At 36.5% G+C, this 14,810-nt stretch overlaps 2 protein-coding genes across 5 annotated transcripts in view; one reads left to right on the top strand and one right to left on the bottom strand.

The window, feature by feature from the left end:
- Positions 1 to 4,436: 4,436 nt before the first annotated feature.
- LOC120624877 (KAT8 regulatory NSL complex subunit 2) lies at positions 4,437 to 14,366 on the bottom strand. Of its 2 annotated transcripts, none has more exons than XM_039891637.1 (11): positions 14,287 to 14,366; positions 13,184 to 13,362; positions 12,190 to 12,386; positions 11,083 to 11,196; positions 10,076 to 10,176; positions 9,723 to 9,891; positions 8,711 to 8,874; positions 7,878 to 8,023; positions 7,314 to 7,448; positions 5,620 to 5,751; positions 4,437 to 5,128 (listed from the first exon to the last, which is right to left on the bottom strand). In XM_039891637.1, exons 2-11 carry the CDS (start codon positions 13,334 to 13,336, stop codon positions 4,994 to 4,996), a joined length of 1,446 nt encoding a protein of 481 aa, XP_039747571.1. In that variant the 5' UTR covers positions 13,337 to 13,362; positions 14,287 to 14,366; the 3' UTR covers positions 4,437 to 4,993. The 2 variants fall into 2 exon arrangements, with proteins under 2 accessions (XP_039747571.1, XP_039747570.1); XM_039891636.1 differs by lacking the exon at positions 14,287 to 14,366 and adding an exon at positions 13,701 to 13,889.
- Positions 14,367 to 14,651: 285 nt separating this feature from the next.
- LOC120624875 (cyclin-T-like) overlaps positions 14,652 to 14,810 on the top strand; it is a 69,054-nt gene continuing 68,895 nt past the window's right edge. For all 3 annotated transcript variants that reach the window (XM_039891630.1, XM_039891631.1, XM_039891629.1), the window contains exon 1: positions 14,652 to 14,800. In XM_039891630.1, the coding sequence (XP_039747564.1) occupies positions 14,652 to 14,800 (149 nt within the window). The remainder of the gene's footprint in view (positions 14,801 to 14,810) is intronic.

Here is a 14,810-nt window from a genome sequence, read left to right as displayed (position 1 = left end):
GTAGCTCGAAGCGACTGGATGAAATAGGCGGACAATGCGTGGTGGGCGTGCTCTCGGAAATGCCTATGTACAACAGTGGATGTTTGCAGATTGATGATGAAATACGCCTATTATAAATTGTGTAGGAAATGTAAGGTATAGCCAGGTTATCCTCACTCTTCGTTCACCAGAGCTTCGTCGGTTAAATCAGCTTGGTATACCACGGTGAGGTAAGGTTGGCGATGGGGGGGGGGGGGGGGGAGGGGTTTGTCTCCTACTAGTCTAACGTAAAACGAAGCAATGTCTAAGTAACGCTTTATCTAAGATTCCTAGGCATTCTACTACTACTAGGCGCCGTTCTTTATATTGTGTACAACTACCAACAATAAAATACTTAAATGTAGGTACTACATTAGTAAGAGAGCTCGAGGATAAATTTATCCTTATGGTTCTACCGCTAGGTGGACAACGACATAATATCTTACTAGCGGTCTCTCGCGACTTCATCTGCGTATAAATCTACCTTAAAAGATGAGCATATGCTGTCCCGAACTTTAAAGAGGAACTACTTTATTAAACATCATTTTATAAACTAGAAGACTAAAGAAACTAACCTCTCAAAAGGAAAAAGAAACCCAGATTTTGAAACATTCTTTATTAGTATCTAATATGCTCCTTTTAGTCTAAGCGTGATGATAAATAGGCCTACTTATCCAATACTTAAAGAATTTTTCAAATCGGACCAGTAGTTCCTGAGTTCATCGCGATCAAGTAAACATACAAACTCTTCATCTTTATATATAAATAAGACGGCGCGTCAAAGTTTAGAGTGAATACGGCCTGTCAAAGTCACTCTAGCGGAGCGTCGCGTTTCTGGTAGCGGGTATGGAGGGTAGAGGTAAGGAGGATCATCTGTGTATATGAAAAAGTGTCGTCAAAATGTATTAAATTAGGATGACGCCACATTTGCATCAAGGTAACTCTTAAAAGAAGCGCCAAATATAAATATTGTTAGAGTAGGCTTGAAAAATAAACAAGGAAGTAAGGTTATATTTACCACAATATTTTATACAACGTAAGTTGTTGAAATTCTCAATAATTAACTACTTTAGTCGATAATGACATTAAATTTTTTAACTCGGCATACTTTGTGGAGGATTTTTGAACTGTTATTTAGCGCATACAACTGGACACTTTTTCAACTTGTCTCCCATATAAGATGACTCTCCTTACCTCTACCATCCATAGTAGCGGGGAAAAGGATCGCCATCTTGTTTTTTTCGCGAGAGGCGGGAAGAACCAGCGCGCCGTTTTTGCGACGAATCGCTGTTTGTTAACTTAAACAAATTACTTTATGAGTCTTTATTGAAATACTGATAATTAGTAATATAGATTGGAATAATTATTATTGTGATATAATACATACTAGAGGAATATAATAATTTTGTGTTTGTACTGACTTGTGTTGTTATTTTAAAAGAAGAGTTGTTAATTTACCATTAATGAGTTCAGAAATGAGTTTAGAAGAAGGCCCTTCTGCGCTTTTAAATATAAAATTTATTTATTGTTATGCTTCATTCCACCCGTAGAAGCGTGTGGGAACTTCATATGTCCGAGTTAAGAAATTGTCGTCTTTCAAATTGTTGTCTCCGTTCCACAGGAGAGAGCACATTTATACATTCGTTATATACGTTTGTATACATTCTCAGGTATGAAGGAGCAAATAAAATAAACAATCAAAATCATATTCGGTGGTAGAATATTTATTCAAACTATTTTACATTATCATTTGGTATTGTTTTATTAAGCTACATAGTGATTATAACATTTCATTAACATCTACTTATTCTTACTAACATTATAACAGCAAAAGTGAGTTTGTTTACCCCTAACTGATAAACCTGATTTTTGGCAGAGACGTGTTGAAGGGTATCATAGAATTTTATATCCCAGGAAAACAAAATCCCCAGGAAATTTCCCATGGGATTTGTAATCTTGATGAAGACTTAACGTATGTTATTATAGCCGGAAAAATGTTATAGGCCCGTTTTGACATTTGTGCAAGACCATAGAATGTAACTTGGAACGAAACTGAAAGAAACAATAAAATAAAAATCAATTACATACAGTGTTTTAAAAAATACGTAAATTTTTTTGGGACGTTAAATAATATGAAAGAATATATCGCGAGTATTCTTTTTGCGCTTACTTCATAGTAGCATGCAATTTATAATTGTTGCAAAACGTTCCGAAAACAGTTACGTTCTGTCTTTTTTTTTTTTTATACTAGAGCTGTAACCATTTTTTTACTGAATATCGAAATTAAATATTGTGTAGTTATCTTTACTGCAAAGAATAAGCTTGGTTCTCAAAATGGGTTCTAAATAATAAGTCTGAGTTGATGTATCTGACCAAGCGGCACATGACTTAAGCGTCCCCGCGCGCACTGCGCAGTTTTGCGTTCCTCATCTTGTAAAGTTGACTGTGCGCTCGTTTAAGTTTAATATATATTGTTTACTATTACGTTAACTATGGCTCTTCTATTTTGGACATTAATTTAAACATAGTGATGATTTGACTCGATTTTTGTGTTTGTTGTTATATAGTACTAACTCTGTTTCAACATGTTGAAAAGTGGACGTATAATCAACAGCCAGTCACGCGAATTGGTTGTGAAGTTAAGAAAGGAATACTTTGAACGAACGAACACTTTACAATACATAATAATATCAATCAAGTACTGATACAAACTTGAATTGATTTATCGTGAGTATCGAGTACAGAGTCTTATGGTTCCATAACTAGTTACGTCGCGATGACAAATGTCAAAACGGGCCTATTACATTTTTACGACTATAGCACTGAAATAGTTTGTATTCTGGCCATAGGATACTTTTGCCCGGATTAGCAAGCACATTTCTGAAACGTTTAAAACATTTATGAAGACAAAAGATTAGATTTTTTGTATGTTATGGATAAACTAACTACTAACTATATGCCTTTTAATAGTTATAAGATTTCAGCCTGAAAAAGGTGATTTGACTAAATACTTAGGTTCAAAACTATGGTATACAAACTATGTCTTAGTGTCGAAAATAGTTTAAAAATTACAAGGTGCTTATCAATCGTACTAGGTATAGAATATTATTCCTTACTACAAAAAAAACATTTAAGTTATTTTATAACGAGACAATTCTTACAACATGTGGACACATAGGCAGTGGCGTGCACTTGGTTTCTTACCAGGGTATGCATACAGCAGCAGGAAAATTGCATAAATCGACAAAAATTCTCCTCTTATACCAGTCATATATAAATTTTTGAGTAGGCAGTGCTTTTGTGCATATATGAAGTGCACGCCACTGCATATACGTAGTGTAGGAGATTTTGAAACATTAGATAGCACAAGCGCGCTTTTGCACTCCTTTCTTTCATTCCACTGTCATGTGGGGCCTTAACTGAAATATCACGTGATAGGGTGGATGCAGTCTAAGATAAACTGTTTGTGGTATAGCAGTTATATTTAACATTACGATTTCTACGGCATCGTACCGGAACGCTGAATCGCTTGGCGTCTCGGACCAGGCCACCAGAAAAAAACATTAAAAGTTATTTTTTTTTTGTACACAGATTTATAGATTTTTGTTTATACTACAAGAAAGATAGTAAGACCCTAATTACTTAATAACATGAAGTGAAGGAATGTAATACACAATCATTGGACTCTTGAGATGGCAACGTTATATTTTTCTATGTTGGAACCCAGTGACACATATATAATGACTTACATAAATAATGACTTAGATTCAAAAAGTTCTGATGAATTAATAATACTGAGTCTAAAAAGGTAGACTTCTTGTCTTCAAAACCATGTGAGAAGATTGCTACAGATAAAATCAAGTTTCTTAGAATAATAAGTATTCTACTTGATTTGTTACAATGAGTGAGTTAATCGTATCAATCATAGTCCATCCTTGATTAGAAGAATAACATTTTTATTCTATCTATAGTTTAAGGCTCACTAAATAAAGAAAATTGCCTATACTCTGCTGCTACTATCTATGCAAAAAAAAAAAAAACAGTATTCTGTAAGTTTTCTTATAAATTATTTCTTTATCTTCATTGAATAGAAGTGTAGATTTGAGTTTTGAGATTAGTGCATGATTTAAGAATTTCATGGAAAAGCTCATATTACTATTAAAAGAAACTTATTGAAAGAACTGAGCTGTACTCAAATAAAAATAAAATTTCATGTAAATAAATATACTAGGACAATACACACATCGCCATCGAGCCCCAAAGTAAGCGTAGCTTGTGTTATGGGCTGAGGAATTTTTTTTTTATATAAATAAATACAAAAAATTTACTTTTAATATACAGATAAAAACCCAGACACTGAGAAACATTCATTTTCATCACACAAACATTTCCTAGTTATGGGAATCGAACCCACGACCTTGGACTCCGAAAGCAGGGTCGCTGCCCACTGCGCCACTCGGCCGTCAAATTATAAGCATTCTATATGTATTTTTTTTCAGCATTTACAATCTATTACGAAAGATTTTATAGACAAAAAGAGTACAATAATTGCAAGTAATGCTGTGCTTATTCATTATACAGATTAAAAATAGGAGGACCCAGGCCATTCCTAGTATGCTCTTGGTATTGAGTTTTAATTACGAGTAATTAAATATTACTTCTGTATTTTTATTAATATTGTTTTTGTGTTATAACAATAAGCTGATATCGGAATCAGTATAATATACCTTTCTTGGTGTAATTTATCCACATTAAGACACTTTTAAATGTCACTTTTCTGTAGCATTTCATCATCACTTTTCTATCACATTTCATAGTCACTTTTCTGTCACATTTAATTGCAACTTTTCTATCACATTTCATAGTCACTTTTCTGTCACACTTCATTTCTCTTTTCTGTCACATTTCATTGTCACTTTTCTTAGTCACACTATATCCAGAAGTCGTCATATGCCATATGACTGAAGTCCATGTGTCATTGGTCTGGGATCATCTCGACTGCAAGGTTGTCCGTCTCGAGATCTTCCGTCTTCAGCTCTGGAGACTGTACCTCATTTTGAGAGAGGTCTGAACTTGTGTTTGACTCAGAGTCACTGCCTGTGTCTTCTTTCTGTAAAAGGAGAACATAAAATCGTGAGATGTTGTAAGCTGCCTTGTTGTGTAGTGGTTTGTGTGTTGGGCTGGCTGCTGAAGTTCTGGGTTGAATTGTAATATCATCCTACAGTCAGGAAATTGGTTTTCCACCCTTGACTCGGAGAGTACTAACCTGTGATAGAAATTGTTAAAGCCATTGCTCCATAAAATTATGAGCAACATGGAGCTCTTGATTTTCCCAGGACAATGGATGCATGTGCCAATCTGAATACATTAACGCCTTCGCAAACATTGACCATTGTACATGAAGGACTAAAGTCTGCAGAGCTTAGAAGAAAAATAAAAAATTAGTTTGTTCTATGCAATACTTAATTTTGAAATATACATATATAACTCTATAGCTATTACAGATCGTGAGATGAGACAGTGAAGGCTTAGTAATAAAGTTCTAGTATGGAACCCTAAAAAGTACACTGGAGTCCTTTGTCTGTAAACAGTTGTGCCTACCTTTAAAGTGAAAGTGGTATAGGCGGGTGGGCCAGTGTGGTACCGGCAGGCGCTTGACGGCAGCGGCAACTTGGCAATGGGCTCCCGGCACGCGTCACTGCCGCGGAGGTCGCCGCACGCTGTGAATAGCACCTGTGAAAACAACGTACACTTTATATACTACTACCCAAAAAGCCTCATTGCTCCTAGACTACCCAAAAGAGGTTTTATTACCCCAAGACTTCTCATAAAACTCCAATTTCCTAAAAAAAAGGCCGCATAACCCCGAAAACCTTTAGACCAACCATAAAGCTTCATCACTACTGAAGAAGTGAAGAATGAAGAAAAGAAAGCCATATTACCTCACACTTTACCACTAAAGCACTTTTTCCGCGATTTACACAAGAGATTTTTAAGACTCTGAAAACCTTATTACCCCCAGATTACCTAACAAGCCTCACTACCCCAAATTAATTAAAAACCATCCTTACCTTGAAAGTAACTCTTAAATCTTTTGTTAATATTGGATTAGGCCTTCGTAGAATCTACTTCATCATAACGGATAAGCCAAAATTAATTATACAATGTGTAAATTATAAACGGAACTAATACTTCACAGGCATAACAGTACATTATGTACTGTCTCTTAAACTCATCTGTGAAACCGAAAACCTAATAGTTCTTGAGTAAACCACTGCCATAGTTTTTAATGAAAGTAATCTGATACACAAACACCATATGCAAAATTAGAATAAAGTTCCTTACACAGTCTTACGCATCCAAATTCTTGTTACAGGCACTTACAAAGCGTTCATACATTTAACATGTTACACTATAGTTAGTGATGGTGATAACTGCATTCGTTAACTTAAAACTAAAGCTAAGATAGTTCCAAACACACCCCGGTCTAAGAGAGCCCACAACAAACTTAGCCAGGGTATTTTTTGATATCACGTTGTCGAGCTATGAAGCAAGTCATACCCAAGCTTTTCTATCATATATGCAATCCTTAATATTATAATATGATTTTTATCCTTCAACATGATTTCGTAATTCAGTTAGACGGTGTATGTAATGCTTATCAATTTAATTTGTGTGTAGTAGACCAGTTTTCTACTAATATTAATAATAATATTTATTTATTTGCCAAATTGTCGATACATAACAAGAACACATTTCATTAAACAGACCCTTCACAATCGATTGTCACAGACAGTGTGCAAATGTTTTTAAAAATAAAAAATAAATTACATTACATTTTAAAGAATAAAAATACAATAATCAGAAATAAGTAATAATGTCATTTTAAATTAATTAGGCAAATAATACAATTACAAATGTTGTTATACAGTTAGAAAAGTTAACTAAGTAGGTATTGCTGTCACTAAGGTATTCTTTTACAATATAATAGTTTTTTTGTAGTATCAAAAATTGCTCGCTTGAATTTTACTAGTGTTAGATTTTTGTGACAGTCCGGAAGTTTATTGTACAAAGTAATAGTCATACAAAATGAATTGTTTGAGAAGACAGCCAACCTTTTTGCTGGTATCAAAGTTTATATTTAGGATATGGTCTGCCCTTCCTGTTTAGATAAATTTCATTTAATGTAGGAAATAAATTAGGATTCTACCTCACAAATAGCAATGCTTTATACATATATGTAAAGACATGGGTAGTAGTAAAATTTTATGGTCTCTAAACAATGGTCTACTAACCTGGTGTCTATCCTGTAGGATGTGCTTCATACAATGCTTGGTCGCCGGCAAGGTGTGAGTGGAACACCGCACTCCCCCCTCCATAAACGTACACCGCCCCTGGGAGGGGATTTGACGGTTCGAAATGTCGTTCACCTGTGGAATTCATTTATTTGTCTAAGCATGCTAGCGCTTTATCAATTTGTTAGGTTTGTTCTAGTTGTATCTGAAATAGGTGAATTAACCTTACGAGAAATTACGAGGCTGTCCTAGCCAGTGATTTGTTGTTGGTAAACTTGACAGTTGGTTAACTTTTTAGCCTAGTAAAAGGTAAAAATCGGTTTTCTAGTTGGTAACATGTTGTCGATACACTTTTTATTGGGTGATTTGTTGTCGGTAAACCTCCTTATAGGTGAATTGTTGTTGCTAAACCCCCTAGTCTGGAAATAGTTTTCGGAAAAATGTATGCTGGGTGATTTATACATAAATTGTCTGTTGTCGGTAACTTTTATAGTTGTCGGTAAACTTAACAGATGGTGAAATGTTGTTGGTGAACGTACTACACGGTAAATTATATTTGTTTACCTTAGCCCGCTTATGGTGTAACTTCCTCGCAAGCACAGCTTCGACGCCATGTTTGCGATGGTAGCCCGCGTACGCACGAAGCTTAAGCAGTTGTCTACGTTCGCGTACCGTCAGAGGTCCGCTACGTGCTTGGGAATTTATACTACCTGAAAATATTTAAAAGAGATCATTACAAATAAGTAGTGCGAAATTTCACTTTGTTTATTTCTCCTCCAGTCTTTAAGTTACATTTTCAACTATATAAGCGGTTATAACCTAGTGGGTAAGGCTTCGGCTTCCCTTTCGAGTCCTGGCACGGGCACTAAACTTTTAGCAGTAATCCGTGTTTTTAAATTTGGTTTAAGCAATTAAATATAACTTGCTTTAACCTACATGCCTGAGAGTTCTCAATAGCAGATGATTATGAGATATATACCATGTGTAAATGATAATCGAAATAATACTTTAGAGGCTTTAGAGGTACATTATGTACTGTCTCTGAAACTTATCAGTGAAACCGAAACGCAAAGTTTTTGAGTAAACCATTGCCGAAGTTGTTACTGAAAGAAATCAGATACAGCACTGACATCACATGCAAAAGTAAAATCAAGTGATTCCTGTCACTTTATTAGGTACGCGTCGCGTAGCGTAAGTACTATGCACGTGTCGATATTTTATCTTCAATAGGGTTGTCATAAGTAAACACTGAGAATATTTTGAATTCGATTCGATTTAATACTTTTACAGGGTGACTCCTTATGAAATATTCTTATGCACCTTTCAATAGTATTTCGTAATTCCGTTTCACGTTGGATATACAACAAAACCAGCGGTTAAGAATATAATATACTCACAATACTGTTCCTTCTCAGTCCGCAGCGACCTCACATACTGCAGTCTGGCGGTCTGCAGCAACGTGCGCAATCGCCCCATCTGCCGTACGTATGCGGATTGCAGCGACTTAAGCACGTTCTTCGCTTCACACACAGCCTCCTCGGCGGTGAAGACACCTGCAAGCCTGGATAAAGTGATAAGAAAAGTTGAAATACCAATATAATAAATTAAAAAAAAACGGACTTCGACATACGCCCAGGAACTAAAAAACAAAAAATACTTGTTTCTACCGGCAATCTAATAAAATTTTACAACACAAGCGCTGCTATTGTGACCTAAATATGATAGTTAGATATATTCCCATGCGGACTTTTTTGTAGGTAATAATGAGTACTTTAATCATGTAGTACATATTTTTTATGTATCATTAATAGTTTTCTCAGCGCACGCTAAGTAATGAACTTTATAATAATATTAAAACAATGATTTTATTCGGGACCTCTTCAATTTTGCTATCGCAAACTGTGACCCCATTTGACTTTAAATGTAAGCAAATCTGTCTATGGTTGTCACCGCGTACTTTTTTCGATAACAAATTTGTACAGTTACTTTTAGTTCTCCGCCCGATTTTGGCCGAGCATGTAAACAAATCTGACTGTGGGTGCAATTTTTTACAGTTTTTATGTTAACTTAGTACAGTTATTCTTTTCTTCACCGCCTAATTTTTGGCCAAGCATAACAGACTGTGGTTGTCACCACGTCATTTTTCCCATAACAACTTTGTACAGTTGTTTGTTCCTCTCCGCCTGATTTCTGGCCAAGCATAACTGACTGTGGTGTGGTTTACCACGTAATTTTTCCTATAACAACTTCGTAGTTAATTTTTCGTCTCCACCTGATTTTGGTCGAGCATGCAAAGAAATCTGACTATGGCTGTCACCGCGCAACTTTAAATATTACAACTTTGTACAGTTATTTTCTCTCCTGCGTATCACCGTCGCACAGCGGGTCACAAGTTGGTCTCCGCCTTACCACAGGGGTCGTGATTCGGTTGGAGCCTCCTCCACGTCGTCGGGGTCGTGCCAGCGACAGTCGCCGCCTGAGCCGAGTGTCACACTGTCGCACTCGCTGTCACTGGCGCTAGCGCACTCCATCGTCGACGCTGAGAACGCCGCGTTCACGGCTGTCGCGTCGATTTCCTCTGGAAAATGTTTTATTAATTTTTTAATTGGCGTCGACAACCCTATATTGACAAATGAACGTTTTAACGGAAATACATTTCATTATGCTATGTCAAATGTCAACCAATGGGCGTCCACTGCTGGTCCACAAATAAACTTTAACAATGTTCAGGGTAGTCAATGTTTTTATGCAAGTATACTCACTGAAGGGGTCGACAGCGTGTGTGGCCACTTGCTCTTGATCGGCCGGGTCGCTAACAACGGAGACCGATGACGCGCACGAGGTGGTACGGGTGCGTTCTGGACTGTAACAAGACAAAGAAATGTTTTACATGTTTCTATCACAACGAGCGAGATTGTGTCCACATTTGTAAGCGCCAAATGTGGACATACGAATGTCTGTGGAACTAGTTATATTAGTTAATATAAAATACACTGTTAGATACGGCAGTTCATCATCATCACCATCAAATCCACCCGTTACTGGGCCAGTACAGGGTTCAACTTCCAGAATGACAAGGGTCTAGGCGGTAACCCACCACGCTGGCTCAGTGCGGATTGGTGGACTCCACACGTCTTTGAGAACACTATGGTGAATCTAAAGGGTGTAATTAATATAAATAGTATAGGAGAAATTGACTTTACAAGGAATAATTGTCAGTCTTGCGTAGAGGGTACGTGCTGAAGATCTGTTTGGTGTTGACTATAAGGATTGAAGAAATTATAAATTTCACCACACAGATTCTCTTGCTTTTTGCAGAGTATAGCTAATTAAGCTGTAGTTTCATAATCCGTCAAATGTTTAGATATTGTTTGTGTGAATTGAAAAATTTCTTTTGAAAACTACACCAGTTTTTTATTTTTAAGAATACAACTTAAAATATCAGTAGAACTACACCTAAATTGAATGCCACACGTCTCTCAAATAAACTGTACCTACGGCAAGCTTTAAATAAAAATAAGGAAAATGGAAAAATTGTGTGAGCTAGCAACATTTCGCGGTTGTGAGCGCTGTGAATTTAAGCAGAGGTTTCCGGGCAAGCAGAGGTTAGCGGTAACTTGCTCCGGGCGTTTTCACTGTTTTTGGACACAATGCACTGCAAGCATTAATGGCTGAATGAGAGTTCTAGATTTCTTATTTCAGTGAACCCAGGGATACAGTTTTGGTCGTTTCTCAAAGAGACACAGCAGGGGTGGTCTACGAAACCTACCGCACATAATGTTGTAATTGATTTAGGAGTGTCTCCGTGGTGGTGACCGGTGGTGGTGGGGCGGCGCTTCGCTGGCGGGCGTTCAGAGCAGCGCGCGCATGCTCGAAACACAACCTGAAAAAATAAACATTTCATTCATCATAAAGTTGTACTCTCTTGCTCTATGTTAACATCTCAGTAACTACTTTTTTTCTTCGACGATGACGGCCGATTGGCGCAGTTTGCAGCGACCCTGCTTTCTGAGTCCAAGGCCGTGGGTTAGACACAACTGGAAAATGTTTGTGTGATGAGCATGAATGTTTTTCAGTGTCTGGGTGTTTATATGTGTATTCTAAGTATTTATGTACATTATTCATAAAAATATTCATCAGTCATCTTAGTACCCATAACACAAGCTACGCTTACTTTGGGGCTAGGTGGCGATGTGTGTAAAAGTATATTTATTTATTTATAAAATGATGGCTCAAAAGCCGGCAACGCATTTTCCCTGGTGCTACGAATGTTTATATGCGGCTTAAATTATTGCTATACATAAGGTGAGCCACCCGCCAGTTTGCTCGCTTTATATCAGCTGCTTGGGTGTCAAATTTTATTTTGTTATTATTTCTCGCGTGCAATAAAGAGTTATAACCGGTATTTAGGTTATATTTACCAATGCTTATATCAACACCTTTAACTTTGGTGATGATAATTATTATAATTCTAGTGTAACTTCTTAGAGTTTAAGATAAACTGTCTACATTAGAAGTGCCACAGCAGAGTTGCAGTTTTATTAACTTTAACATACCAGGGGTTGCTGAAAAGTTCTGAGCCCGAACTTGCAGTATTATTAATTTGAATTAGGCATTATTTTTGCATCGAAACTGCAAACCGACTTAGGCGGGGAGTCAGTAATTATCTTGTACGAAGATTTAAATAAAATTTAGAGGTCAAGTTTACGCAAATTCCGTTTATGAGAGAGAGGAATGATACAACGTAGACAGAAGAAAAGGACTACATATTGTCAATCTCCTAGATAACGCGAAAGATCGTATGGTCTTCAGAGATTCAGTCGAATCTACAATGAGTTTTACTCGATAGTGCATGCGCAATATTATGCTTCCTTACCCAGGCTCCTTGTCAACGGGCGCAGGTTCGTTGCACCTCGCGCCCGAGGATGTGACATGAGCGCACTGCTTGTATGGGGCGGTGACGTCATCCAGTATGTGCTTCGCGCAGTAGGATCTGCTGCCAACCACTGGTAAGAGGCATTCGTAGGCCTTGTGGGCACATGTGCGCGAGCGGGAGACGATTTCTTGTTGTAACTAAAATATAGAGAGATTATTTTTTGCATTCTTACATCTCGAAAGCTTCTTGTTTTTAAGATTTCTATGCATTTTTGGCTTAGTATCTAACTAAGCATACTTAGTATAAGGTTTCAAGTAAACGAAAGTTAAATCAACGTAAATGTAAACATCTCATTTTATACGGCCGATCAAACCGGGATAAGTTTGTTGTCAGGTTTCAGGCCAGGGCGCATTGGAAACTCTCGTAGTTATAGTTCCAAGCTTACAATTGTAGTTTTAAGTTATTGTAAGGTGGTGGACCTTACAATAATATGGAAAAATATGCATGAATGCTATGTAGGTGACTGTACTATCACAGGATAAAGAAAGCATGCATATTTTTTCCCATTATTGTTAGGTACACTATACCCGTAGTTTCAGTTCGGAGTTTACGATTCTAGTTAAAACCCTCACAATAATGGCAATAAATATGCATGTTATAAAGGTGCCTGTAATAGAACACAGGATATAGAATTCTTGAATTTCTACAAATTCAAAAATCATTTTTTTTGCATTGATCATCACAAGCATATTTTAAGCGTCCATACATACTTTCAAATATGATTTGTCGAGCGTTCACAAAGATTCAAGTTTTATGAATGTGAACGCACGACGTTTCATTAATCAGATAGGTAATTGAAGCTTACATTTTATGTGTGAAACAGGAATTAGTCAAACATGAATGATTTTGAGTTTTTTTGATATTGGCTGTATACAGAAACACGTCAAAAGGTGTAAAAATCTAAGGTGATTGAAAAATGTGGGTTCCGAAATACCTGTGTTCGAAGTCGTTCTTCTTCCTGTTTCTTCACGAGTTCAGGGTCCGGGGGTTTGATGGACATCATGTTAGTGATGCGGATGGAGGACGGACTTCCGCGGCTCAGCATCCTCACCTTCGGCAGGTGGATGACTTTGCGAGGCTGCGACATAATGTTGTCTTCAGGCGATTTATTGACTGAAAAATTTCAAATTCGGTTCACTTTAAGTGATACTCCTAATCCTTATTTATTTAAAATAGTAATTAACACAATACAAATGCGGAAGGACACACCGCAAACACACTCTTACTATTTTTTATTAATATATAATATATAGTAACATGTCCAATGAAAAATCGATACTTTACGGTTTCCTAATTTCACTGTAATAATGTTGGTACACCTGAATTTGCCTGAGTAAGTCATAAAATACATTAATTTAATTAAACCTCTAGAACCTAGATCCATTCTAGGTCTACCGAAAATAATAAATTAAAATCGAAAAAAATTAATGCACACAATATATTTTACTTACGTGAAGAAATTCTAATATTATGCGATTGCAGATGTTCAACGTTTTCTTGTTTAATTGGGAACATGGCTTCATAACCATGTCATTTATAATTGTTTTTATATTACGTAACGGATTGTAAGCAATTAAGCTTTATTGGGAAAGTAGTCTTTAATTTTTTACATTTACCCAGAAAACCACATACGCAGGCTTCAAATACCTATCGCCAACTACGCAACAAATGTTGAGGCCCGCGAAAAATTCATTGCCAAAATATTGTCAAATCATATCTTGTTTATTTACTAATCACCTATCACAAAGCTAGTGTAATTATGATAAGAACAAAATACTCAAAAAAATAATTACTTATTTATGAATAATTAGTTTAGGTTTAATTGAGCAAAAAACGATTTTCTTAGAAATAATTAATAAAGTGTATTGTAAACAGTGGTTGGTCGGCCATTTGCACCGCGTGACAGAGTCTTTAGGTTCGTATAATTAAAGTATATTTTCTAGCATGAAAAGTTGATTAAAACATTTGAAAATATAAACAAACTGTAGCGCTACGCATAATTAACAAAATAAAACGTAATAAAAAAGTGTAATGTACCTGGATTTATTGCAGATCTTCATTCTGTCACCCGAGTCCTCACTGTGAAACCACCAAAAATCTACAATGGCGACCGTTTAACTGTGCCTACAAAGTTATACATTAGTGTTGAAATTTTTTACATAACATTTCATATAAGTGACAGTAGTGAAAATCTTAATTTTTATTTTAGTTTTCATTTTGTGAATAGTTTAGGTGTTGTGAATTCGATATGATAATCAACAATTTGTAAATTACTCAAATGTTAACGTGGTTCGCATCCGTTTCTCGCTGTCATAGCGCCGTCTCTTTCCCACTCACGCACATAGACGGAGCGCAGCTCTCTGTCGTGCTTTTCCGTGGGCAGTCATTGGCACATTCATTCAATGGCTGGTGCACAAGAAAAATGGTATTTTACAAAAGAGCAACTACAGAACTCCCCAAGCAGAAAATGCTGCTTAGATGCAGATAAAGAGCTAGCCTACCGGCAGCAAGCAGCAAACCTCATCCAGGATATGGGCCAGAGGCTTCAAGTGTATCCTTTT

Source organism: Pararge aegeria, chromosome 7 (assembly GCF_905163445.1).
Source record: "Pararge aegeria chromosome 7, ilParAegt1.1, whole genome shotgun sequence".
In the NCBI taxonomy this organism is placed as follows: Eukaryota; Metazoa; Arthropoda; class Insecta; order Lepidoptera; family Nymphalidae; genus Pararge; species Pararge aegeria.
The sequence above is the reverse complement of the archived record's forward strand: the minus strand, read 5'-3'. Positions and strand labels throughout refer to the sequence as shown.

Coding starts and splice junctions, on each gene's coding strand:
- LOC120624877 (XM_039891636.1), bottom strand. CDS start 13,764: ATGTTCCCAATTAAACAAGAAAACGTTGAACATCTGCAATCGCATAAT. Junction 13,363..13,700: donor TAATATTAGAATTTCTTCAC/GTAAGTAAAATA, acceptor GAAATTTTTCAG/TCAATAAATCGCCTGAAGAC. Junction 5,752..7,313: donor TCCTACAGGATAGACACCAG/GTTAGTAGACCA, acceptor TTGTTTTCACAG/GTGCTATTCACAGCGTGCGG.